Source organism: Tyto alba, unplaced genomic scaffold (assembly GCF_018691265.1).
Source record: "Tyto alba isolate M040663 unplaced genomic scaffold, T.alba_DEE_v4.0 Super-Scaffold_9, whole genome shotgun sequence".
NCBI lineage: Eukaryota > Metazoa > Chordata > Aves > Strigiformes > Tytonidae > Tyto > Tyto alba.
This window is the reverse complement of record NW_024881330.1, coordinates 5,851,753-5,877,900: the sequence shown is the minus strand read 5'-3', so window position 1 is coordinate 5,877,900 and position 26,148 is coordinate 5,851,753. Positions and strand designations below refer to the sequence as shown.

The 26,148-nt window shown below is 43.3% G+C and overlaps 1 protein-coding gene across 1 annotated transcript in view; it reads right to left on the bottom strand.

Annotated features, from left to right (window-relative positions):
- Nucleotides 1-25,926, bottom strand: part of KCNK9 (potassium two pore domain channel subfamily K member 9) — an 87,356-nt gene extending 61,430 nt beyond the window's left edge. The window contains exon 1 of the mRNA XM_033011804.2: nt 25,359-25,926. Within this exon, the coding sequence (XP_032867695.2) occupies nt 25,359-25,926 (568 nt within the window). The remainder of the gene's footprint in view (nt 1-25,358) is intronic.
- Nucleotides 25,927-26,148: the final 222 nt, after the last annotated feature.

Here is a 26,148-nt window from a genome sequence, read left to right as displayed (position 1 = left end):
GGGAGCAGTCACTCTTCTGCCTACAACACAAATCTGAAGTGAATTTGTGAAGACAGACCTGTCCCCATCACTTGAGCTGAACAAGACATTCACTCTTCTCTCTTCCTCTCTGCCCAATTAGATTTTACTGATGAAGATCTAAATGTGCACTTCCAGGGTTCCTGTTGTATTTGCAGGGACATATTAAGGAGCCTCCACTCATTTTAGGAGCAGAACTGATTGCACTGGGATTGTGCTCAACATCAGTACTGGAAAGAAGGTTGATGCTTTTTCTGGGAGACACACAGGACACCCAGCTGGATTCCCTTGCAGCAATGAAGACAGATATTGAATATACTGTAATATTCTTGGGGTTTTTTAATTAAAAATGTCAATTCAGCCCTTGCCCCCTTGCTTGGGAATATACCACTTTTGGCATACAGAACTTCTTAGGAGCAGGATGAAATTTCAGGCTGAAAAGCATTGTCATTAGAGTGAGTGACAGAGCTCCATTCATGAAGGACTTGAATCCTGGTGTCCCACCAGCAAGCTTCCAATAACAGTATTTCCTTCCCTCTCCCTTAGACTTACTCTTCTCTGTGCATTTTACTGAGCCATTAGCAGAGCAGTAACATTAATCTCACCCAGATCGCTATCTTTACTACCAGGTTAGTCCATCCACCTCTTGAATGCTCGCTCTCTTTGCAGCAATGACAAGTATAAATGACCATCCCAGAAAAAGAGACCAATTTGAAAACCAGGGGAAACCCACACAAACACCATCACAACTTTGGTGTTAAACCCAAGCAGCCACATTCTGCCATAGCACTATTACCACACTGCCACAGTCTTCATCACTCATGAATAAAAAGTCACAGGGCAGGAAAAACATTATCCTGTGCTAGGATTAAATACTCCCAGTTTCCCGTGAAAGTGGAATCCCAGGTCTTTCTGGGAATGTTATGAATGTCTCCGGTCAGTGCCCAGTTTTGAAGGCTATTGAATAGTTCAAACAAGCATTAATTGGTACTTTTTAACAGCCCTCACTGTTCACCTACCAGCAACGGTTCTGATGCATAACAGCTGCCTGCTGTATAACCCTTCGGCCTCAGATCCTGGGTAGAAGTTCCATCAACTAGACATAACATGGGCTAAGGATCAAAAAGAGAGTAAAGGTGAGGAGGGAGGATAGCTTGAGATACAGTGGGAAAGAAAACAAAACAAAACAACAACAAAAAAAAAGGAGTAATGCAAAAAGTGAGCCTATCAGTGAATGCTGGAGCAAGAAAAAACAAATAGGGGACAACTTGGCAGCCTAAAAGTCTGCAGAGAATAAGGCTACCTTTTTTTCCAAGATTGGCTCAGGCCAATTTATTCCCCACTCGACAAACTAGATTCTTTCCTTTCCCGTTTACCCAGTAGGATACTTTTCAGGCTGTTTTATTCCTGACCCACCAGCCAGCACTAAGATTAACTGATTATAAACTATCTTTCTGAGTATTCTGTAGTATGAGTTGGAGATCCTGTTAAAAAAAATGTCATTTATAGCTAGTTTGTGGCCACATAAGAAATCTTCATGCAGAAGACCACTGTTACCGCATCGCACACAGTGGGGCAATTCTGATTCTACCTGATACCGATCAGCTCCACTATTATAAACCAGCTGCTTCTTCACAGCTCAAGGTACTTTGTAGTATAAGAAGTAACACCGTACAGTGATAACTTGAGATGATAATTTAGGCTGTTGCTCTTTCTTAAGTGTCTGGATTTTTATAAGCTGTCTACCTTAATTCTCTCTGCCCATTAAAACCTCTCTGGGGAGAAGGAGCATGAATTCATAGAAGAAAAAAAAATAATCCAGGAATTTAGAGAACAATAACAGGTGCACACAGAAATTGAAATAACACATTAGTTCACTGGATTTGTGTTGGGCTTTTAAAACCCCAGCTAAGCATCTATATATTTTGTACTGCACAAATGTAGTAAAAGACAAGGGAAGGTTTCTTTCTCAGTGTAGACTGCACATATAGGGGAAGTGGGAAGCACTGTTGTACACATTTCACTCGTAGGTGTCCTGGTTTTGTCTGGGATAGAGTTAATTTATTTTTTTTTTCCTTCCTTCTTAGTAGCTAAGACAGCTTACTGTCTAAGACACCTCTGTAGCCCCTTCCCCCGTTAGAAACCCCCCACCCCACACACAGAAACCTAACACAGTAGGAAACTGAGATCCAGTCAAATAAAGGGTAGGAGCAGTAAGGTCCTTTATAGCAATGCGTATGCTTTATGTGTTAAATTCACAGAGTAAAATTCAAAACCTTGTCTCAAAAGCTTGGGAGATGTGACTGTCATGACTGTTAAAGTATTTTATTAAAATAAAAAATCCAGAATCAGTGCAGGGAACAAATAACAGAGTCAAAGACTTCCTCCTCATCTGATCACTATGCTACAGCATCACATTCTCCTTTCCTTCTACTCTCTCTTGCTTGATCCTTTCCTATAGAATGGCTCCTTTTTAACAGCACAGGTAGAAAATAGTCATTCCCTACCTCCACCTGATTCTAGTAACCTCTATTTAATATTCCAGGGATGTCTAAGTATGTGTTAGGTGTTGAGATGGCGAGAGGGGTGATTCTGTACACATACAACTACTCTAACTGGAAGAGCTCAAAAATTCAAGGAAAGAAATAAACAAAATGGCAAAGGCATCAGAAGAGTATAGGTCAGGTCACTTGAGCAACAAAGGGAGCTAGCCCAAGACATGAAGACACATCGTCTGCATCTCAAACCACCAGCAACTACAAGGCCACGTTGATTTGGCTTTATGGCAGATGGGAGCTGGGAAAGGGAACTTGCTGGGACATCTTCATGTTTCTGGGGTCATATGCCCTGGTTCTGAACGCAGGCTTCCAGAGAGTTGTGTCGCCTTTTCCTGACCTATTCAATCCCCCAGGTTTGAATGAATATTGAATTTGATTGTTCCATCTACAGCAACTCCGAGTCTAGCAGAAGAGCAAGCACACACCTTGCCCATGTCCTTCATGACTCCTGTAACTAATCCATTCCCTAAAGAGTCTCTTTTCCCTCTCCCTTTTGCATTTCCATTGTAGCTGGCCACTTGCCATAATAGAGAAAAGCAGCACAGGCAGCACACTAAAAAAGCTCAGAGCTTGTGACAAAGCAGTGCAGAAGTTAACACAGCCTTGAGATACCAGTCAGTTCCACCATCTCCAGACAGAAGCAACAAGGAAGAAAATCACTGAGATATTTTCATTCCACTTTTGAATTTGCCCTGGGCACTACTGACTTTTCACAGACTTGCATTGATTGCTCTCTCCCTTATCAGCGCCAGGACTCATCTTTCTGAGCTAGTCTGCCTGATGTACCTTTTTCAACAATAACACCACTAAAGCAATTAACATTTCCTTTTAAGTTTTTGAGTCAAGGTAAAAGCATTCAGCCTGCAGAGTGCTGCTTTCATCAGAAAGGGCTGTTGTGCATTTCAAGGGGCACAAGAGGATCATTAAACAGCTAAATACACCCAGGCATAGCGACAGCTTTGTAAGAAATAATTCACACAGTGAGGTTTGGAAGACAGCACATAAACAAGACCAGATTGAGGGTCCTGGCAGTGGACATCCTAAGAACAGATGAAGGAGGGTAGCAGCAAGGCATGGATTTTTCACCTAGAAGCTCAGGAGGAAATTGTAACCTCCAGGCATCACAAAATAACCTTCTATTTCTGAGCTGCTAAATTTGTGGCAAGTCCGAAGATTTTTGCCTGTAACAAAACAGAGCCATAGCATAGAAAGGGTGAAGAAGTGCTGTCCTACCACATCCCAGATAAAATCCATGCTCCTGATAAATTTTGGCACACCATACCCAGGAAAGGTGCGTGTCAGCATGTCCACTTTATGACAGGGGATGTGCCATAGCCCTAACACAAGGCAGCACTATGCCTTATAGTCAGCCTCTATTCAGCATGCTGGAAAGATGATGCTACATGCCAGGCAAAACCATTCATGGGGATGGCTAAAAGTGTCTAACACTTGGGGATTTTAGGGAGCAATATGCAAAGGATCACCCGCACTGGGGGAGAGACCAAGAAGGCAGACAACCCTACCCTCCACGTGCAGGGCTGACAGGCCAGCAACATGTCTCAGTGCCAGCCCAGAAGGCCCACAATCAAAAATGAGAAACACTCCATCTCTGCAGAAGGTGCTAAGGCAGGTGGGATCAGATGAGGAAGAGATGAAGAGCTTGGCACAAGCCCTGGAGGGGGGCTGGGTGAGGAGGTGGCTTTGAGTGATGCGAAAACCTGGCTGCCAGAAGTTGGACTGAGATCCACCAACTCATTCCACACAGCTCCCCAAACAGACACACTTCCTTTTCTTAGAAGCACAGATGCCTATATATATTTAAATCACTGCTCTAGTCAGGGGTTGTACTAGATGTAAATTATGAAACTGGGGGGAGGGGGAAGGCACTGAAGATTCTAGTATGTAATTTTCTCTTTTTTGGCTTATTAGATTATACCCTTGTTTAAGAACTAACTGTTCTTTTACTTGGTGTCCTTTTGGCAACCATCTCTACCTAGCAATACGTGGGTGTGTGCACTCCCCCAAGTTCGCTTGTACTTGCATAGCAAGTTCAAATGAAATACAGCTCAGAAATTGTACTCCAGCAGTCCAGGAGCAGGAGTATTTAGAGCAATTAATCACTAAAATGAAGAAAAGGCAATGACTGGCACTGTAAAGGAAGAAAAAAAAAATGTTAACTCAGAGCACTACTGAAACGTGCTCAAAATACACAATTCGGAAAGGAAGCAGCACGTCTGCCTCAGCATTACAATGACAGCAGCTGAACATCACGGCAGCTTGGAGTTGTGCGGCTCACAATCAAAATTCTTCTTCAGGGCGACGTGGCTAGGAGAGTAGATTTGGCTGGTTCTTTCTTCCCCAAGGTAATCTTGCTCTCTTCAGTCACACAAGTAATAATGACAATATTTAGTACTCACTGAGCGTGGTTTAACCTAGAGAACAGCTTCAGAAAGGCTTACATGGCCCTCCCCCCACTGATAACAGAAGCATCAGCATATATACCACACATTTGCGATAGTGGCTTCCCTCCTTAGAGTTCTGTTTCAAGACACCCAAAGGTAGAATGTGTCCACAAATTCATCTGAAGTCATTAAGAAGTGTCTGGGCTTCAAAAAGTAGGATTGCAGATTACTGATTGATGACCTGACTTCAATGCCATAGGGCTAGCCTTTCTACTCGGATATTGTCTAATCCTGCTGAGGTACAACTGTTTCCACAGCCAAATACGTCCACAGGTCAGGACAGTGGGAAAGGTTTTACAACTCTCCCAACAGAGTTTTAAGCCCAAAGTTTGCTGGAAAGTGTTGATGACCATTAAAAAGTTATGCTACCAATGAGGCTGATGCTAGGATGATAAACCTAGTGCAGAGAGCACACAAAACTTATAGGTTCAGGCAATACTGGGCTGGGATGCTTCAACTCTGCCGATGGTGCAGCTTGGTGAGCTGTGTGAACCTCTTATGTTGTATTAGACCATGTTACAGAGAGCTGTGAAGAGCAAATAGCCTGGGAACATATTGTAGTGCTTACCTCTGGAGGCTTAAAAAATAAGTAGTGTCAGAGTCTTTTGGAAAGGACAGTGCATCCCACATCCAGATCCCTACAACCATGCAAGACATAAAGAAATCCCTCAGCCAAGTACAATTACCACTGACATCCCAGGGGAGGTCAATCAAGTCCTAACTGTTCTAAATAGCACTCGCATAAGCTGTGATGTTTTATACTTGCAGGCCACCACATTCACGTGGGACATCCTCACCTATCTTCAAAAAATCATTAAAGGAAACCAAGGTCAACAATTCTGTTCTGAGCAGCACAATACCTCAAGAATGTCACCCTTTCCTCTCTATTGACTTATCCTTTTCCCACATCTTCAAGCCTTTCATGACCACACAGTCCTGCTCCCTCTTTTCCAGCTCCTGTTTCTCATCACCCACTTCCCCATCTGCAATGCCATTTGTGCCAGCTGTGACTAGTATTTTCTGGCTTCTTCAAAAAATGTCTCCAGGCATTGTTTCCCACATCATCTTGGACACAAAAGATGTCTCTGAACTAACCCACAAGTCCAGTATCTTTCTTGGGATAAATTCTTCAGCTAGTCAATGATGGTGGCAATTGAGAGCAATTAGCAAAACATAGCTGTTATTATTTTAATTATTTCTTCTCCTTCCATCCTATTACTTGTTGAGCTCATTTGTGTCTTGTTTCAAAGCAACAAATTTTTCCAAGGCAGTGACTTACTCTTATGTTTAACAGGTATTCATCAAGCTTCAGCAGTTGGTACCTCATGAGTCAACGTGCAGAAAGAGCAGTTTTAACTTCTGTGTACAGGCAAATCAGCACCTGCTGCAGCTTTCATTAATACTTCACATGGTAACTTACACCCTCAGGAGTAACAGGAGAGGAAAATCTTCAAAGGGAAGTCTGTGTGACAGGTAGCTGAAGAGGTGGATTACCAGAGGACTCAGAGTTACCAGGCACCTGTACCTCTTTTTTTTAAACTGTCCTAAAAGGCATATTTTTCAAATGTTCTTCAATAACTTCACACCCCAACCAACCTGTTTTCTAAACCCGTATTTGGCAGGTATGAGCTTACTTGGCTTGGAAACTATCATCCTAAGTGCAAAAGATACTTTTGAAAATGGAGATTTAGTTCTGTGGTCTTCTAGACACTTTTTTGAAATTACCCTGAATTTCATGCTGGTACAGAGCCCGATGCAGCAGGGCTTGAATCCAAGGACAGGACCAATCATCATGACTGGCTCTAAGTTTCAGTGAGTGGCAAATCAGAAGAAAACCAATCCAATTGCAGATATGGCTGTGCTATTGTCACTGCCAAGTGGTGAGGCACACAATTCAGCACACAGCAATTCACCTTCTTCCCAGGTGGGTCTTACAATCTGTGTTGAGTATGGCACCAACAGCAACCCACTTAGGAAGGCTAAATCTAGCACAGGTATAGCTGCAGTAGTTTGTGATTTTGGAGCAGATGCACACTGGCATCTTGAAGGCTTCAGAAGCTAGCACACAGGCACAAAGGATAGGGTTGCATGTAATGTAGGCACGTCCATTGGCTTCCCTATATCAGTGGCTCCCAGTCTTTTAGGAGGAACCCTCAACAATGCCAGATATGGTGTCTCTGCCTCACCTCTCCCATCCCATGCTAAACTCTAGTCCATTGCATCACTGCCTCCCTACCCTTTCCTGAAACTACTGTTTTCTTGTTACTTTGATGGACCAAAGCAAGGCTACTGCTGCCTGTCACTGCAACAGCCCTGGTGTCGAAGAGATCTCACAGCTCATGCTCATCTGAAATGAGAGGTGGATGAGAAAGAGGTGGAACTATGTATGCAGCAGGGTAGGGGCTTCTGACACAACCCTGTTACTGTTGTTGTCATGGTCATGGCCACCAGCCAAACTGCAACAGCTGGCCCCTGATTCCAATTCCTGTTGCACTGGGTCCAAAGGAGAACCAGCAGCCAAAGCTGCACCACCTCCCGAGTGCTGCCACCCCTCCATCAGGCCCTTATGCCCAGCATAGCCTCCAGGCATCTGGAGGAGACAAAGTCCAAGCCTTGTGACTATGCTCACCTCCACTTATTCGAAACACGTGCTTAGTCCCTTTTACACTGACCATTATTACTTCCCCATCCCCAAACTTAGGGAACATTCTCAGCAGTTTCCCAAATTAGTGTCTTGCAGTCTCAGTGAATTGGTATCTTCTAACAAAAATATTTCATCCCCAGACCTCCAACAAGCTCTGAAAAGAAGCTTTACTAATTTCAAAATGTATATACAGCTTTCCAGCTGGTTATATAGAGAAGGCTGATGCTGGCACATGTGCTCCACCATTTTGTCCCTTGCTAAGACACATATTTCGGATTCATAAGTGGACGTAGTCATCAATCCATTCTCCCTGGTCCCCAACTCCTTCTATTTCTTGTAGTCCTCTGCTTTACTCCAACAAAGCAAGAAAGTGGAAATTTTCAACTAGCCTAGTGTCTTGCCCTGAGCCTACTTGTCCTTTCCTAGCATGCTCTGCAGTAAATAAAGTCTGCACAGTGACATGAAGATTGGAGGATGCTTTGCAGCTGAATAAAGATCTCTGTTCAAGTAAAGTTTGGTCCTTCATTATCTCAGCCCACGGGTAAAATGGAAGTGTGGTGACACTAGTGAACACCCTACTAGAAGCAAAGAAAAGACTGGAGACCCACAAATGAGTCACAAAATCTGTCTGTTCCAGTGCTCTAATTACATTGCTCATCCAAGAAAAGCCTCTTTTGGAGCCATTAGGTCAAAATCTGTTCTCCCCTAGCTGTAAATCCCTCATAACTCAGTGAAGTCAATCGATTCATATTGGTGTAAGCAAAATCAAGCACAGTGCACTTGCACAGCCTTTGATCTTTCTGTCTCTCTCTGAACACAAGCTCAGAGAATGCCATTAAAGAGAAAGGAAACCCAGGCCTCCAGGTCTCACACACGCTGCAGGCACTCTGAGCAGCAAGATCAACATCAAGTACTGCAGTTGGGAGGTGAAGGAGAAGCCAGAGAAGAGACAAAAGCCTTCAGTCTCCCATTTGAGATGAAAGGCTGTGGACCTCCCAGAGGGCCTGTGGACACATGTAAAAGGGTTGGAGCATGTCACATTAAAAGGCTACAAACAAAAGAAAATTATCTATCTGTCTATCTATCAATCTACATTTCATGTAATACTATCTTTCTAATAGAAAAGCAAACACAATGAAGCATGGTTCCTGTGGCTTTCCAACAGACTCAGTAAGTGTGCACACCTTTTCTGATATACAGAACTAAAACACTAGAAGATTGAAGACCACTGAAACCAGTCATTTCTGTTTCAGGAAATCACCTGAATGAAGGATTCCAATCAATGGTCCATTTTGTCCTAACAGATGTTTCCAGTTTCTTCCTCTTCTTCAAAGTCTCTACCAATGTGCTGTGCAGGAAAACGTGCCAGCCTCTCCTTGGCAAGTTTTCCTGTGAAAAACTCTCTCTCTCCTTCCTCTGCACTGTGAATGGAAGCAAAAGTCATCATTCAAAAGACACAGGATGTTCGCCCAATATTATGTGCATTATATTAGGCAAGAAACCAAAGAATGGCCCTGGGTCACAGGAGCATTTCCTCCTTTTAAATCTAACACAACTTCCACTGAGACAGGTGATGACATGGTCTTCTGGTTGGGAAGATCAACCAGAATGCCATGCTTAGTCCACAATCCTGACTGTTGCTTCCTGGATCAACAGGGACATCAAGTTCTCAAAGGAAGGGGAGAAGAGGGAATGCCTTCAGCAGCCAAGAACAGTTTGGCTTGAACAAATTCAAGAAAGAAGCCCACAAGAATAGCTTGAATATTACTGATTGTGTTGGAAGATGTGAAGAGTAAAGGAAGAAGGCCATGAGGTGTAGACTGGAAAGCATAAAGACATTCCTCCATCTAGGATTCCCTCCAAGCAGAAGAGCAGCTGAGGAATATAAAGCTTTTAGAATGCAAAAAGCTGAAAGGCTGTCCCCTCTTGGACATCCTGAACCTAACGTTTGTTCTTGCGAAGTAATTTTTTAAGTCAGTGGAGATGACTCAGGAGAAAAGAGCTTTTGAGGACTTGTTTCTAATAACATTGTAACACCTATGAATATATATCCATTTTGAATATGTATCTTTACATTTCTTTGGTCCAGTTAATGCTCTTTTGGGGGGTGGAAGGGGAAAACCTCTTCTGTTATTTAACAATAATCTCTGTCAGGCCTTCTATCCCAGATACTGCATTTAATATATCATCTCCAATTTCTGAAATGAGCTCCTCTGTGTTATACATTTTCCACAGCACTGAAATGTGCACAGTATGATGGAGACACAGACAGAGATATCTGTAATGGCTAATATGGAACTGTATTGATTTTGTTGGTTATATGTTGTTTATTTACTTTTTTAAGCCCTGTTTGAGAACATTTTCTGTTCCTTTCAGGCTACTGCCACATTTTCCATTTGCTACAGGAGCTAATATTGATGCTACACCATGTGTGTGTGAATTTGTTGGGTGAGTAGGAGGGGATGCTTCCTTCAAAATACAGGCTCTCCAGACCAGATTCTGCACACACTCATCTCAGTTTAAAGCCAACAAACACACCAAAACAAGCAAGTTCCACACGATTTACAGAGAGCAATGGTGATCAGAATCTGTCCCAGTCTGTCAGGGTCCACCATTTTTGTCTGTTGGGAAAGACGTAGGTGGTCTCTCCCACTCTCTGTTGATGGAAGGGGGTGGGAACACAATACCACATGGGAATAAAAAAGCAGCTTTACGGTGAGCTGATATATGAACAGGAATTAACAGGGTGGTGGGAAGGGAATGAATCAGCTTGTCCCAGTGAAGACAAAGAAATTTTTCAGACACTACCCTGGATCTCACCCACTCAGACACAGCATCTTTTCTTGGCCCCTGTGATACATCATCTCTTCCTCTCATAAAAACCTAGTATTGCAGTTTGAAGAAAACCTATAAAAATGACCCTGCCAGGAGCATATAAAACTGATCCTACACTCAATCAGTGATGTACAGTCAGTCCATGGGTGCCAAGTCAGCCCAAGGCATCCAGAATTGTTTGTGTGTAAATGAAGCCTAGACCAACACTGAAGTCTACAAATTATCAAATCCAACCAAAGTTTGAGTATCTGCAGTTCCAGAATTAGGGAAGAATCTACCGAAGCTATGGAACATGAAGAAATATATGGTCATGATCTCAGGTTATTTCAAGAACAGCATGTATCTATCCCTCTGTAATGGTAAAAGACCCAGACTTGAAGCCCATGGAGGAGGTTTTGAAATACAAAAATGGAGACTATACAAAGGCTTAGAGGTCTCTTTCAGAAAAAAGAGCATTTGGGCTTAAAATCAGTGTAGTAAATTATCTGTTCTCCCCTTGGTGCAGGCAAGTAATTCCTCTCACTTTAATGGACAATTTTATGGCTGCTAATAACATTTGTAGCTAAGATAATGACAAGGATAATCAAATCCCATGCTTGAGGGCATAAACTGATTGCTGCGGGGGTTAGCAACAAAATCACCATTGCCATATATTGCACAGGTGTATTATGGGATAGATTTCCTTCCTCCAAAGTGGAAAGGCATTGGTGTCTGCCAAGATAACAGATTGGATGATTGTCTGTGTTATGGAAATTGCTGGTTTGTACACATGGGATTTAGGGAAAGAGAAGAAACCTCTTTGTTTCAGCATGACAGAAATTGTAACCCAAAATGCAAAATGAGCGGGGGTTGCAAGGTGCATATTGATGCCTGTTCTAGCAGAACTGCTCTCTTGAAAGTAAGTTCAGCCTTGACCATAATGAAGTCCACTGACAGATGGCAAATGCCCTCTACATTCAGTGCAGTATTCAGAAACACCTACAGAGTGTATAATCCCAGAATCTGTGGGCTGGGAGAATCCTCAGTAAACCGTTTGACCTGTTTCAGGATGTTTAGTTCCTAAGACCATCACTTAGGGGTTACTCAACTCACCAGTCAGGTCCTGTATAACAGCTATTAGCCACACACTCCTAGGAACACATAGTTTGGAGGGACCTCAACTGTCAACCTAGTCCATTCAGATCTGAGGCAGGCTGAAGTATACCAAGCCCATGCTTGTCAGACAACAGTTTAACCCATTCAGATAAATATCCTACTACTGGCACTTTGGAGGTTCTTTACAGATCATGTTACAGCTGTTCACAGCTGACAATGAACCTACATCTGCTGTGCTGAAGAGTAAACCTTGGGTATATTTGTAGAAAAAACTTATCAGTGTTCTCTTTACAACAATGCTTCACATATTTGAAGAGTGTTATTATTCATCCATTCATATACTTACTTTGCAGACTAAAGAATCTCTGTCCACTTCACACTGAACACAGGTCAAGATTTCTCTTAACATTCTGGTATTTCTCTTCCTTTCTCAAAACACTATGTGCCCAAAACTGGACGCAGTTTTCAAGGTGAAGCCTTACCAGTATCAAGAACACAGAATAGCTACATTCTGTGACTTACACCCAACTCTTGCCTGTTTTGAACATCTCACACCACAGAATCATATTTAGACTGCAATACACTTCATCAGCGTGATGTTGCAGTACTTGTATCTAGTCAGTTCGTATCATTTTTCTATGTGTGCATTTAAGGTTTCCTTCTGCAATGTAATATTTCACACTTGTCCTTATTGAATTTCATCATATTGATTTCAGACCATTTCTCCAATTTATCAAAATCATTTTGTACTCTACTTCTGCCCTCCAAAGTGCTAGCCACCCCTCTCACAATTAATATGTGTACTCTCTGTTCTACCAGCCAAGCTATTAATGGGAAAATTGAATAGTACCAACCACAAGACAGACCCCTGTAAGACTGTACATATTATGTCTATTCAAATTGACAGAAAACTAATGACAAATATTTTTGCTTTCTTTTATCCCGCCGTGAAATTATCTGGTGGCAGATGAATCAGTGGGCAACAGGGTTTGTATTTTCTGACCCATTTACAACCACCTGTGCAGTGTATGTGCTTTTCACACATGTTATAAGTCCAGACACAGAGCAACCTTTAGTCCACGATGTGTGTGCATCCAGACCTTGCACCCACCTGTGGCAATTCAATCCAGTCTATGTTTTTCTACTGTAATTATGAGAACTCAGTGCTATTATACTGCCGCATATGTAATAAACGTCCCGATCTGCTGTTCCCCCATTATCAGCTATCTACTGAAAAAAAAAAAAAAAAAACAACCCAGAGAAGTCCAACATGAGTTACTCAAGAAAAATCTGCATTTGTTCCAGCTTGTCCCTTGTTATCCCCTAGGTACTTTCACACTGATTGCTTAACAGCTTGGTCAAATATCTTTCTGAGTATCAAATTTAGGTTGACTGAGCATTAACTCCCCATGTTCTCTCCTGTCCCTTTTTTAAAGATAGGCAGCATGTTTGTTTTTCCCTGCAACAGCCACTGGTAGAGCTGTTCAAACAGCAGCCATAAAAAACTGGTGACACTGCTGACAGTGAACAGTTGTTGCTTTGAGAAGAGGTTTGATTCTTATCCAGATATTCAGCTGGAGACAAAATTGTAGGATGCACTGATAATCCCTCAAGGAAGAAGGAACCTTCAGCAAAAAAGGACAAGATAAACTTATACAGATCCCAAGCAAGATCCAAGACAAACTTCAAACAGCCTGTGTGTGTACAGAACCATTAAAAATAAGGAAAGAGGAGGCTAGTCTGTACCTTGCCGCAAGGCAGGACAGTATGCATAGGCCATTCTTGACAGATGCTTGGCTATCCTGTTCTTCCAGACCTAGCAATGAGCCCACACCCTCCCCAGGTAATGTATTTCAGTGTTTCACTAGTATCATGGTTAGAAAGACTTTTTTCTCTGTGGACACTCTAACACTTCCTTGTTGCTGTTTAACAGCTTTTCTTATTCACTGTACCGCACTCAAGTTCTTTGGGAACAGACCTCGGTTTTGATCAGATTTGAAAAGCACCCCAGGCTGGATTCTTTTCAGACAGATCATGAAAATATTTTTTAACTGCTCATCACCCAAGCCACAGTCAGGTTTCAGCTAGTCACCTAAATCAGGACCACATATGCTCAAGAGCCAGCAACTTTCATTGTGGTACCTATCACTAGATACAGAAAGCCAAGCTTGCATCCCATGCATCTACCTGTTCAGTACCACCAGCCTTTATTGTGGCCCATCTTGAGAAAAGGAAAACCTCTTGAAACCTTTTTAAAGAAATCTATGTCATACCAAGGTGCCAGCAGTTGACCTACCCAGATCATAAGGACATTAACTTCAAACATCATATAACAACGGCAATGAAGTAAGACTGAGGCTTTATGAAAAATTATCTCTGGTGCCAGTCCAACAACTCAAACCAGAGCTGAATGCAACCCACAGAGATTAAGCTATCACAAGCATAGGAATGGTAAGAAGGCTTCTAAAGGAAAATATAATTGGGGGTGGATATTTGGGAAGAAAACAAAAATGAAGCTATTCTGAATCATACCTAGTGCTTCTCAAGCATTAAAATAAATCTGTTGGATGTGCAGTACATTCATGAACTGACTTGTAACACTGCTAATTTGCCTCTGTTGGCCTACATCAGTAGGTATCAGCTTATGCTGTTTCCTGTGACTGGCAGACTGCACTCATTAAGGCAAACACATTGCTACTAAAGTCCTAATTGTTTTGAAAAGTGCCCTTTAAATAACAGGCCTATTACTACTAAGCAGGATGAGTTTTAAAAGCAAATCATGAGCTTAGGCCTTTGCTGCCAAAAGACTGCATGATCATTTATTTGTTTGTCAGATAAAAATACCAGAAAGGAATTCAAAAGCTGATAGGGCATCAGTATAGACTAAACACCTACCATCTCCTTTCCCTTCTTGGGATGTTCATTCCCATATGAAACAGCAAAGGAGGGGAGAAACTCTGAAGGAGTTTGAGGAGATCACTGAATTTTTAATATATCAGTTGAAAGGTCAACCGAAGAATTTAGGTCAAATAACTGATTTCCAGGTGCTTCTGATAGCACAGATCCAGTGTCGCTGTTTCAACTATCAGTTGCCTGGAACTTGCTTTATTTCATTTCTAACACACCTAAGTAATATTGAAAAACAAGAACTGCAATTATAACTCATATTCGGTGTCCAGGAGCAAACAAATAGTAGATCAGGGACTTTTATGGAGCATATGTCAGAGTGATGGTGGGTAGATCCCTTCAAATCATGGGAGAGACTCTCACTCCCCAAACGTTTATCCTCAGACTTCCACATCCCAAAAATACGCTTTTTCCTTCCTTGGCAGTCTAGGGCAATCCAGTTTTTTTGGCAGTCTTGCATATGTAACAATCCTGAATAATGCTGAGAGGGCATCCTTCTACTGTCTCTAGTCCTCAGCAGAAAATATGATATGCTTTATCCTGTAAGGGGAGCATCAAGACTTCAAGTCACCTCTGCAAGTATAAGGTGTTGCTCTGATGAGTTTGTAATGGTGAGTTCAATCATCTTTACTTCATAAACAGTTTTAAAACATTTCAGGTGCAGTATCTTATATGTCACAGACTTCATGCAGAGCTCTATGGTCAGGGCTCCATGTCCTTCCTGCTGCTGGAGTTAATTTTATTGCAGGTCCCCTAGTTTCCAGAGAAAAGTTAATCTAAGTAACAAACTGCAGATTTTTAAAAATTATTGATGTCAGTAACACTATTTTCATCAAGTGAAGTCAGACCTGTTTCACCATACAATCTGAACTATTAACAGCTAACAGCAAGTGTTCATTAGTTCAAGTAATGTAGGCCAAGACCTTTGAAACAAGGGTATTTGACACCTTTTCCTGCTGTGTTTGGACCTGAGAAGTTCCAGATGGGTGTGAAATGCAGCAAAGTGACAACCTGAAACTCCAGGTGGTAACAAGTTTGTTACAACAGTAAATTTCTGATACAGTTCCCATAGCAATGGCCTGTGATGGTTTAAACATAGGAGGAGGACATCCTCTCTAGACAACATCAAAAGAAAAGAGGATGGAAGAAATAAAATATTCCAACTGCACCCAAAACACCTCTATAATGAGTTAATCATAGCATGCATTGGAAATTGCTGACAGTGCCAATTGCCTTGGGAGTAGATCTCTTTTATTTCTACCTTCTCTTCAATATGTCAAGAATATCCCTAAATTGGGAGTCTACGAACATTTCCTCGCAGCTAATCTCCTGCACTACACAATTAGAGAGAGCTGCTTCAGGTTTCATTCATCAATCTGTACCCTAAAGCTCTCTGTGAAATTTTCCTGTCTGAGAAGGCTCACGCAGCTAGCAAAGGGAGTGATCCTCTTCTGTGACAAGAGAGCAAGGAGACAATCAACTTTCCATCAGATCCCTTTTAACCCCACTACTTGCCTTCTTTTCTCTGAAGCTCTTCTTTCTTGCTAGTGCAGGGGAATGAAAGGACAATATAGTCTATTCCCTTCTAATCATCTTAATAAGTAACAAATATATGTGTCCTTAATAGAGATATGTCTTTCACTGGCATGCCCTAATCATCTCCATAATGAAAGCAGTTAAAAAGGATACTGAACCCTTTAACCAGCTGATGACTGCATAAGCCACTTGTGGCAATTGGCCAGGTATTAAAAAAAAAAGGTCATTTAACCCCTCAATAAGAAAAAAAACTGCTAAGAAATTTAGGAGGTTCTTCCATTGAAACAGAAAAGAAGTAAGTGTGCAGTATACTTTTTTTTAAAAAAAAGGCATCTCGGTGGATCAGAAGAGGTTGGATCAGAAGAGGTTAACTGTCTGGCAGCAATGACAGAAAGCAAAATAAAACTGAAAAAAAAAAAAAAAAAACAACTACTAAAACAAATAAATGGAATAAAAAGCATCAATATTCTTCCTCAAGATTTCTCTTTGCTCAAAGTTTAAGGTATGCAGAAAGCATGTAGTTTAGCTTTTCACATTCAATTAAAAAAATAAAAATCAGTATAAATGCCAAAGTCAACATGTGCTTTAACTCCACAAACTATGTTTTCTTCATTATTAAAAAAAAAAAAAAGTATCTGAAAACTGCTATTACAGATATTTTCCAGGAAGTGGTTTGCTATAGAATATAGCATTGTCCTGGGTTTGAGTGAGTGGTGGGGTTTTTGGTAGCAGGGGTGGGGGCTACAATGATGGCGCCCTGTGAGAAGCTTCTCGAAGCTCCCCCAACTCCAAGTTGGACCCACCTCTGCACCAATTAGCAATGGTGCTGCGCCTCTGTGATAACATATTTAAGAAGGGACCTGGGAGGAGGATTGAGAGCTATGAGGAGGAGTTGCGACATCTACATGAATGCCAAGTTCAGTGGAAGAACGGGGGAGGTGCGCTGGAGCAGAGACCCCCCTGTATCCTGTGGTGAGATGGCAGGGCGGCCCCCCCACCATTCATTGAGGTCTATGGTGGAGCAGACACCAGCATGCTATTTAGGGTGACTGAACCCAAAGAAGGCCAGGATCCTGTGGGAAGAAGCAGTCCCCACTGTTGTAGTTCAGCACTGGGAGGATTGCAGCATGCAGGGGTGTCCCATGATGAAGCAGCTCGGGAAGGGCTGCAGCCTGTGGGAGGGACTCCAGTCAGAGAAAGTTGGTGTCCCATGACAGAGAAGCTCAGGAAATACTGTGGCCCGTGGGAGGAACTCAAGTTGGAGAAAGTTTGTGAAGGACTGTCTCCTGTGAGACCATGCTGGAGCAGAGGGAAGAAGTTCCAGATCTCCCCCTCAAGATGGAATAAGCAGCAGCACTGACTACACCCTCCATTCCCTGTCCCCTGCACCACTGCGGGGAGGTCATAGAGACATTGGGAGAAGAGCTGAGCCCGGGAAAGAGGGAGGGGTAGTGGAAGGTGTTTTTCAAGACATGATCATGCTTCTCACTGTCCTACTTTGTCTGTTAAGTGTTGCTGTTGTTAGTGTCTGTATTAAACTTATGTTCTTTTTTTCTTCCTCTAACGAGTCCGTCTTTTGCCTGTGACCATAATGGGTGAGTCATCCCTCCCTGTCCTCTCTGGAATCCTGAGCCTTTGCTTATTTATTCCTTCCCAGTGCTGGGGCGGGGAGGGGGGAATGAGCAGCTGCATGGTGCTCAGTTTTCATCTGAGTTCAAACCACTGAGTCTTCTGCTTTATTGTCTCCTTCTTAGCATTGGGGAGGAAGGAGGTAGTCAGTGCCTGTGTGGTGCTCAGTTGCCCTCTGAGCTCAAACCATGACAAGAACTCATGTCAAATAACAGCCTGATTTGAAACTACTGTGACTCAAAATATTCTCTCCACTATTTACAACAGACTTTGGATCAGGCCTTAATTTGGGGGGGGGGGGGGGGGGGGGGCAGGGCAGGGAAGTTGCTTAACTTTCCTTAATCAATAGACCCTCTCATTTTAATCAAAAAACCATCATAGCTACAACACCAACAATATCAGTTACTTGTAGTTAACCAAGTCACAGACACCTGATAGGGTATAGGTAGCCCAGGGGAGGGACTCTATCCATACATTTTAACTTGAAGTCAGTAGATTCCATGGACTATAATCCAGAGAAAGTAACAAATTCAAAATAATTTTCATCACAGCAATCTACATATGTGAAATTTCAGAAGTAGTCCATGGCTTCACTCAAAAATATCCGCAAGCCAAAAAGAGATGAATAAGCCTGCTATACACAGCAAACAGCTGTTGCAAGTCCACAGTAACATCTTAGTTCAACTTAAAAGCAGCAAGGACTCTTACTGATTAGTTCTGCATCACCAGCAAGCGTCCTTGCTAGCATCTGTTACAGGGGAAGGGGATATTTCATGCGTCCTTTATCTGGATCCAGTCAAGGATCTTCAGTAAAATCCATAGAAACTTGGTACCTAAAAACCTAAAGCGCCTTTGACAGAAGACACATAGTAATAACCAAGATAATTACTCAGAATTGTATATGCTCCTTCATGTAATAAAGCTCCAGGTTCTGCTATTATTGTATGTCAGAAGACCTAGGCTGCAGGAGTTTGCTAGTATCATCTTGAATGCATTATGGATCTCTGTCCTTGGTTCATCTTCACTATTTAATCTGTCTATAAACTAATGCCATGTGGTCTGAAAGAGAGAGAAGTGAGCTGTTTGGCAATTAGAAATAGTTCCCAACCTGAATCTTCAGAAAGTCATTTTATCTTCTTGTCTCTAAATTGAGGATAATTTTTACACAGAGGTGTTGTGAAGATGAATCACCTAATGTCAGTACAGCATTCTGAATATAAAGTGCTGTGTAACTTCAGCTCAAAGCCATGAGTGTGGCTTTCAGCATTTATGAAGGAATATGCTCTGGCATTGAAGGAACTAAGCACCTCAGCTCAGATTGCCTTCAAGGGAAGACAGCAGCATTCTGGTCCCAGACCAGCAGCGTCTGTCCCAAAACTCATGGTATCCAAAAGGCAAGCTCTCCATTAACCAGTTTTTGTTTAGATCAAGCCTCATAGTTCTGATGCTGTTCCCAGAGAAAGCAAATGGATTTTTATTCTTTTCAGCTGAAGTAGGCATAAACCCATAGCTAGCAGCTAAATTTCTTCCCTCATTCTTAGTCTAGAACACCTCCTCTACCTCACAATTCTTCCCTGTACATTCTGCTTGCCATCCTTTTATCGGTGGGATCATTTTCATCTTCAGCTAACTTCTTTCTCAGAAGACTCACTGACACTTCTAACTTGCAGCCTCGTCAGTAGATAAACACAGATATTTCTATGCTGATACTTGCAAAGATACATAAATGGTTTTACTGCATAGAAAAATGGTCAATAAGCAAAGACCATACAGTTGAGAAAATGGAATTTCAAAGGTCTTTGGTGTTCTTTCTCAAGAAAAACAAGCTAACCCAGGAACTATTAGAGGTGGAAAGGAAGATTCAGAAAATCATAGTGGAAAGGAAGATTCAGAAAACCATAGAACATATGGCTGATAAAGACTTCAAGAGGTCTGCCAGTCCATCTACCTCCCCAAAGGCAAAAGCAGCTATAACTCAACCATTCCTGACAGATTTTTGTCTAAACTCTTTTAAAAAACGCTCAAACAATGGAGATTCCACAGTCTCCTTAGGCAATCTCTTCTAGCACGCAACCACCCTGACAGCTGGAAAGAGCTTCCTCATGCCTAATCTAAATCTCACTTGCTTCAGTTAAAGGAAGAAGTTATGAACAGTTAGGAGGAAATGAAAGAGCACCAAATCCTAAAAAAAACACAAGTCACTAATTTCTCAAGCCTGGTTACACTAAGGAAATCTGATGACACCATCACCCAGCTGAGTGGCTAGAGATTTCTCGATGCTTCCCAAAAACTGTTTTCAGACTCTTACTGGATATTTCATTTGCACTGCCAGTAAGCCATACAGTGGGAAGTCGCAGTTCAGCATCAGCCTGAGCTGTATTTTTGCTTTGCTTATCAGTGACTTTTAAAAAGCTTTTGCTAATGTGCCTCTGGCAGGAATGTGAGGTATCATTGCAAAACCAGTTTTCAAGAACTCAGGAACTATTTCTATGAACATGTGAGCTAAGTAGCCAAAAAGTCCCCTCTGTGTTAGCAGAACACTATTTTGGATATTTATTCCATTTTAAAATCTCTACAAGACAAAGAATACACTGTGAAAAGATTCTGCAGAACATCTTAGTTATGCAGGGGAGCAAAATCCTACGCACAGTTCATCTTCATGTGGCTCACTGAAGCTGACTTCCTCCTCACCTGGGAGATACTACTGACAGATATTGAGGTCCTGATCATCCAGTATTCTCCACTGAAGCTTCAGATGGTATGAATGAATAGATTCATTACTCCAGTGCATCTACAAGCGTTCATATCGCCAGAAAATCTTGCTCTCTAGTTTCACCTGACTTTATTAATAATAGACTGGATTTAATCTACTCTGTGATTGTTTGTTGGTTTATTTTTGTTTTGGTTTGTTGTTTTGTGTTTTTTTTTTTTTTTTTTTTTTTTTATATGAGCTATGACCTTCATGGTCCTGGTAAGTCATGAAGGCAGCAGTTAACTGACCAAAACATTACTGCCCTTATTCTCTATCTTTCCCCTTTCATGTCTCATTTTATTCCTTTATTTTCTTTCTTCCCATTCAAAATTGTCCATTTGCCATGATTTCCTACCCAAAGCTTTTCAGTGGACTGCCTTTTAATACTACTAACCATCAAAAACCAAGAGCAGACTCAAAACACCAGAGGCTGGTCTTAAAGGAGGAGTGAGATTGACCAAAAAAATCACACACGAAAACACGTCTCTTTCTAACCCAAATTAGAGATATTGCAACACTACCAGCTTGGTATTTTTATACCCATTTTACAGAAGGGCAAAGTGATGCAGAGAAAAGATATGGAGACTCAACTACTATCCCGAAATGGATTTAAGCATGTGTTTGCTTGGTTCAAATGAAGGTTCAAACTCCCTGTCAGGCCACCGTCTGCCAGAAGTATGCAATCTCCTCATCTGGACGTAGAATATCTCCAAGAGTTTAGGTACGTGGTAGCCAAACAGCTGTTAATAGGTGCATATTCCATTCACCATTATAGGTATTTTACCACATTTTTAAAAAACATTTTGTCTGTGTTCATCAGGATAGTTCAGCCACTGTCTGTAGTAGATTTGGAACTGAAAACAAAGGCCTATAAGCTAGAAAAAAGAGACTAGCAATTCACAGAACACACTGTCTTAATTTTGCTCGCCTTATAGTCACTTCTCAGGAAAAAATAAATAAATAAAAGTCTTCAATCTGTTTGTTGTTTCAGTTCATTTTAGGGTGACATAAACAGCTTTCAGTTCTTTACATTCTGCACAAGCCTCCAGAAATATTCAGTGTTTACTAGAGCTCGGTGGTGTTAAATCAAGTATGACTATCACCCTTTAAGGCCTAAATGATGGAGCGATATCCATACCAATAACACATTTTGACAGTGTTGACACCTTCTTACATAAAAGCAGTTTACTCACTCTTATAAACCTGTAGAAAAGGACATTAAAACTTAGTAGGAAATGTAGGAATTAACTGTTATTTTCAAAAGTTGGTGTTTTCATTCATCGTATCCAGCCTCTTGAGGAGCTGTGTGGTATATTCTACAGTGTATCTCATAAAAGACAAGTAGCTGGATGGAGAAATTGGTTAAATCACTCTCTGTCATCATTTTGGCTGTGTAACTGGAAATGGCTATGTAACTGGAAATGGATAGGAAATTATACTAGCTAACTCTAAAGTGAGAACAACCCCGAAATAAACTCAGCAACTAGTGAGAGCCAAGAACAGCTTATTAATTCTTTCTGATCACCTAAAAACTTTCACAGAATTCAAATGTGACCAAAACTTTGTGAAAGCTGGGTATTTTTCTTCTGATAATGGATGTTAGAAGCAGACTCATTGAATGTTGTAGCAGCTGTGGTTGTTCGGGTTTGGGGCGGGGGGGGGGGGGGGGGGGGGGGGGCGCGGGTAAAAAAGCAGGGGAAAAAAACAACATTGCACCTGTGGAGTAGAAAAAAATGTGTCCCTGGTGAAAAAAAAAAAAAAAAAAAAGTCTACATTTACTTGATCAGCCCTTGCTTCTTTGTTGAGTTCTCAGCTTGACAATTGAGCAACAACCCCCTACCACCCTCTGCTAAATGCCAGACGCCGTAGATCAGAGGAAATGTGGGAGCTGACCAAATCCCGGCGCTTCGCCTTCCCATGGGAGGCTTTCGGTTTCCCACCCTCCCTTCCAAGGAGGGCTCTGAGGATGTGCCGTCCCGGGAAGCCACCCGGGCTGCCCGGGGAGGGGCGGCCGGGGCGGGCGGTGGCGGGAGCTGTCCCTTCAGCACCACGGGCGGTGGCGGGAGCTGTCCCTTCAGCACCACGGGCCGCGGCTCTGCCGGGCCACCGAGCGCGCCGGCTCCCGGTCCCGGGCCAGCCAGCGACGCCTTTCACAGAATTACCAGCCACCGTCAATTAAATCAACACAGCGAATCGGTAATCGCTTCAGACATGTTGCTAGCACGGCAATATCCCGGAGAGCGATCGAGTTAGACGTTAGTCTGCTCTCATCCGCGTATCACTAGACTTCGTGGCCCGCAGATTCCTATCGCGCTTCTCTGAAAGAGAAGTTTTGTGGAGATAGATGCACTCCTCTAGATTAGGCAATGAAGGTTTTTATTCAGTCTGTTTCAAAAACCAGCTTGCCATGGTTAGCTGGATGCACTTTTGCAGGAGCACCAGCTGACTACAGAGCGTTCACTAATACATAGGACACTGAATGTGCTTCTTGAAGTCTTGTCTGGAAGGTTTCAGAGGGAGGAGGACATGTATGTGAGAGTGTATATACAGTCATATTAAAAATAAGAACCAGCACAGAAGATGAATATAATCATTTAAGACCACTGACCTGCACAGGAAACATAGAGAAGAAACCTTCTCTTTTTGTCCTGAGAACTTAAACATGGAAAGCAATTTTTTCCCCTCTGTGAACCAAATTATTTTAGGATAAGTAAGAAATTAAAGAAAAACATTCCATGCTTACTTTTACAGACTACCAGTAGATCAGATAACATCACAAAGCTGCGTTAGTACTGAAGAGATGATAAGCAAAATAGAAGTGCATTTGACAAGATGCAGATAGTAACTGTGAATAAACTTTGGAAAGACAGATCACATATTCTCCAGGAGCAGAGTTTCCCAAATGAACAATCATTAAAGAATACCTGTCTTTCTGCACCATTCTTTATTATCACTCTTCCTCCCAGTGGCTCCCCATTGCTATACACATTTTTAGTTTAAACAACTCAGACACCCCAAAGAGCACCTCTGCCTACATAAATTCATGCTATACTCTGCACGCTGAGGTGCTCTGAGTTTGCCAAACAAATCCCAGCTCTTTGCAGGAGAAAATGCTAAAGCTTCCCAAGGAAGTTGTACATGTTTCTAGGTAAAATACGATCAAAACAGTGAACTACTCTACCAACAGCTCTCTCTGCCTGTCACCGACTGAGCTTAAGAACACAGAAAGTATTGCAGCCACCTCTTAGGCGGGAGTATAGGGCACTGTGAATATACAGGCGTGTGCGTGTGTGTGGAAGCCTTGTTGTTATCCAGAGGGGCACATCAGTCCAATATTCACTTAGCACAAATAAATGACGAGACAGATCAAGGAAGAAAGAATCAGTGACCAGATGAGGAAGGAGAGTTCTGACATGGCAATGAACAGCAGGAAATCTAAGTCATCAGCCAAAGTTACATTCTACTTTATATTCTATAGCCTATTACCATACATGCATTTTATATAAGTATATCTTATAACAGAAAAGGAAATTATTCCTTAAGAATCTTATCTTTGTAAGGGCAAATAGGCTTTATGCTGTCAGATGGTCTTTCAAAGGAAATTTTTTACTGCCCCGGGTATAATGTTGTCAAATACAAACATAACTAGACACTGCTCAAAGGGCAGTGGACAGCACGTCCTGCTGAAAACTGTCAGTATCTTCAGATGGCAATGTGCAAATTTCTTGTAACAAGCCCTAAATGGTAAAAAAGATCAAGTCCTTCTGTATTAATAAGAGAACTAGTCTTTTGTGTCCTGTTCAATATAATGCACTATCAAACAGCCACTGAGCTAGAAAGGTCTTTTCAGATCCCCCCAGATGTTAGGGGGGAACATCTATAAATGCTGGGAGAAGAACGTTAGCAACTGCCTCAGTAAATCCACCCTAACGAATACAAAACCCAGAAAAACAAACCTGCTCATCAAGCCAAAGCCAGAATTGTGGCACAGTTCTGTGTGCACTCTGCAGCCTCTAGTTATCGTGGTATTTATTTTTACAGCAGGGAAGCAAACTTTATGCAAAACGCTCCGCTTTAGCTGCAGGAAGTGGAGAAGTACAAAATGACAGCCTGGGGCTGTGTCCATTTACTGTCCCTCGACCTTCCTGGGAAATGGCACGTCTGGGAAGCTGGGCAGCACAGACTGACAATGGGTATGGTTTTGCCTGTTTGACCATGTGCCCACAAAGAGAAGACTCAGATTATGACCTGTTGGCACATCAGACACTCCAGCTGCAACAAAAACTTCAGGAACACATTGGGAATGCCCAGGAGAGGCCCAGCGGTGGGACCACCTATGTGGGAACCCTCCACCACAACCCTTGCCAACACCAAGACAAAGTTTGCGAAAGCAGGGCTACGCTTGGCTACACCAAGGGCTTTCCCAGCTGATCCAGTTCCCATGCCCTCATCATTTTCATCTTCATCCAGCTGCCTTTCACCTAAGTTTTCCCCATGCCTCTTAAGCAAAGGTGCAAGGAGAAATGTGGCAACAGGGCCTCCTCCTTCCTGACGGGATCCCCAGGAGTGTGTCACCCTACCTCTTCCCCCGTCCTCCTTGCCACCCAAGCCACAGCTCGACGGTAACCACCTGGCCAGAACCATTCCCCCCACCAGGCCAGCCCCACTCCTCTCCAGTCCCACCCAGAGGACGCACACCTCGTCTCCAGGGGAAGAGGTGCGGGACACTGCCAAGTCCAACAAGTGCCAGTGAAGAGCAAGGAATTACATAACGTGGGAGAGAAGACAAAAAACTCATCTGACTCCTAATCCTTTGCACGGCATGGCCCCTCCTGCCCCTCTCCCTTTCTCTCATTCAGGGGAGCTTTTACCCCAACTCTGGCCCTGGCCCCAGAGGGTCTCCCCCAAGGTGAGCCACTCACCGATGGTTGTGATGACTGTGATGGCAAAGTAGAAGGAGCCGGCGAATTTCCACTGGACGCCGGCCCGGTGCGGCTCGGACTGCATGATCACCAACTCCAGCTGCCGGTAGTCCTCGCTGGTGATGTTGTACTTTCCTTTCAGCCGGATCTCCTCGGCTTTGAGTTTCTCCTCCTCCCGCATCTCGTTGTCGGACTCCAGGGCATCAAAGACGGCAGCCCCGACCAGCAGGTAGGTGAACGTGCAGATAATGAGGGACAGGGTCCGCACGTTCTGCCTCTTCATGGCCGCCAGCAAGGGACGAGTGAGGGGACCATGTCCCCCCCTGGCCGCCCGGGGATCCGACAGGCCGCAGCAGCCGCAGCAGGGGGGCAGCTGCCGGGGGGGCTGGCGGCTGCCGCCGCTCCGGGGCAGCTTGTGCGGCGGCGGCGGCCGCTCTCCGCCCGCCTGCTCGGGCTCCTGGGAGGAGAGGCACAGCAGGCTGCTGGAGCGCCGGGACCAGGTGCCTTGGAGTCGGGAAACTCTGCGCAGGACCTGCCCAAACCAAGCCGTCCCAGTGCGCAGGGCCATTCAGGGCACCCCCCCCCCGCTCCTCCCCAGCACCGAGGCCAGGGGCAGGGGGTCCCCGCCGCGGGAAGGGAGGGGGGGGGAGCTGCCGGGCGGCGGAGTCCTGCGGCGGGTGGGTTTCCCCCCCCCCCCGCGTAGCTGGAGCGGGGAAGGGGCCCCCGCAGCCCGGGCGGGGCGCGGCGGAGAGGCGGGGGCCGCCGCCGCCGTCCCAAGTTTCTTCAGGCG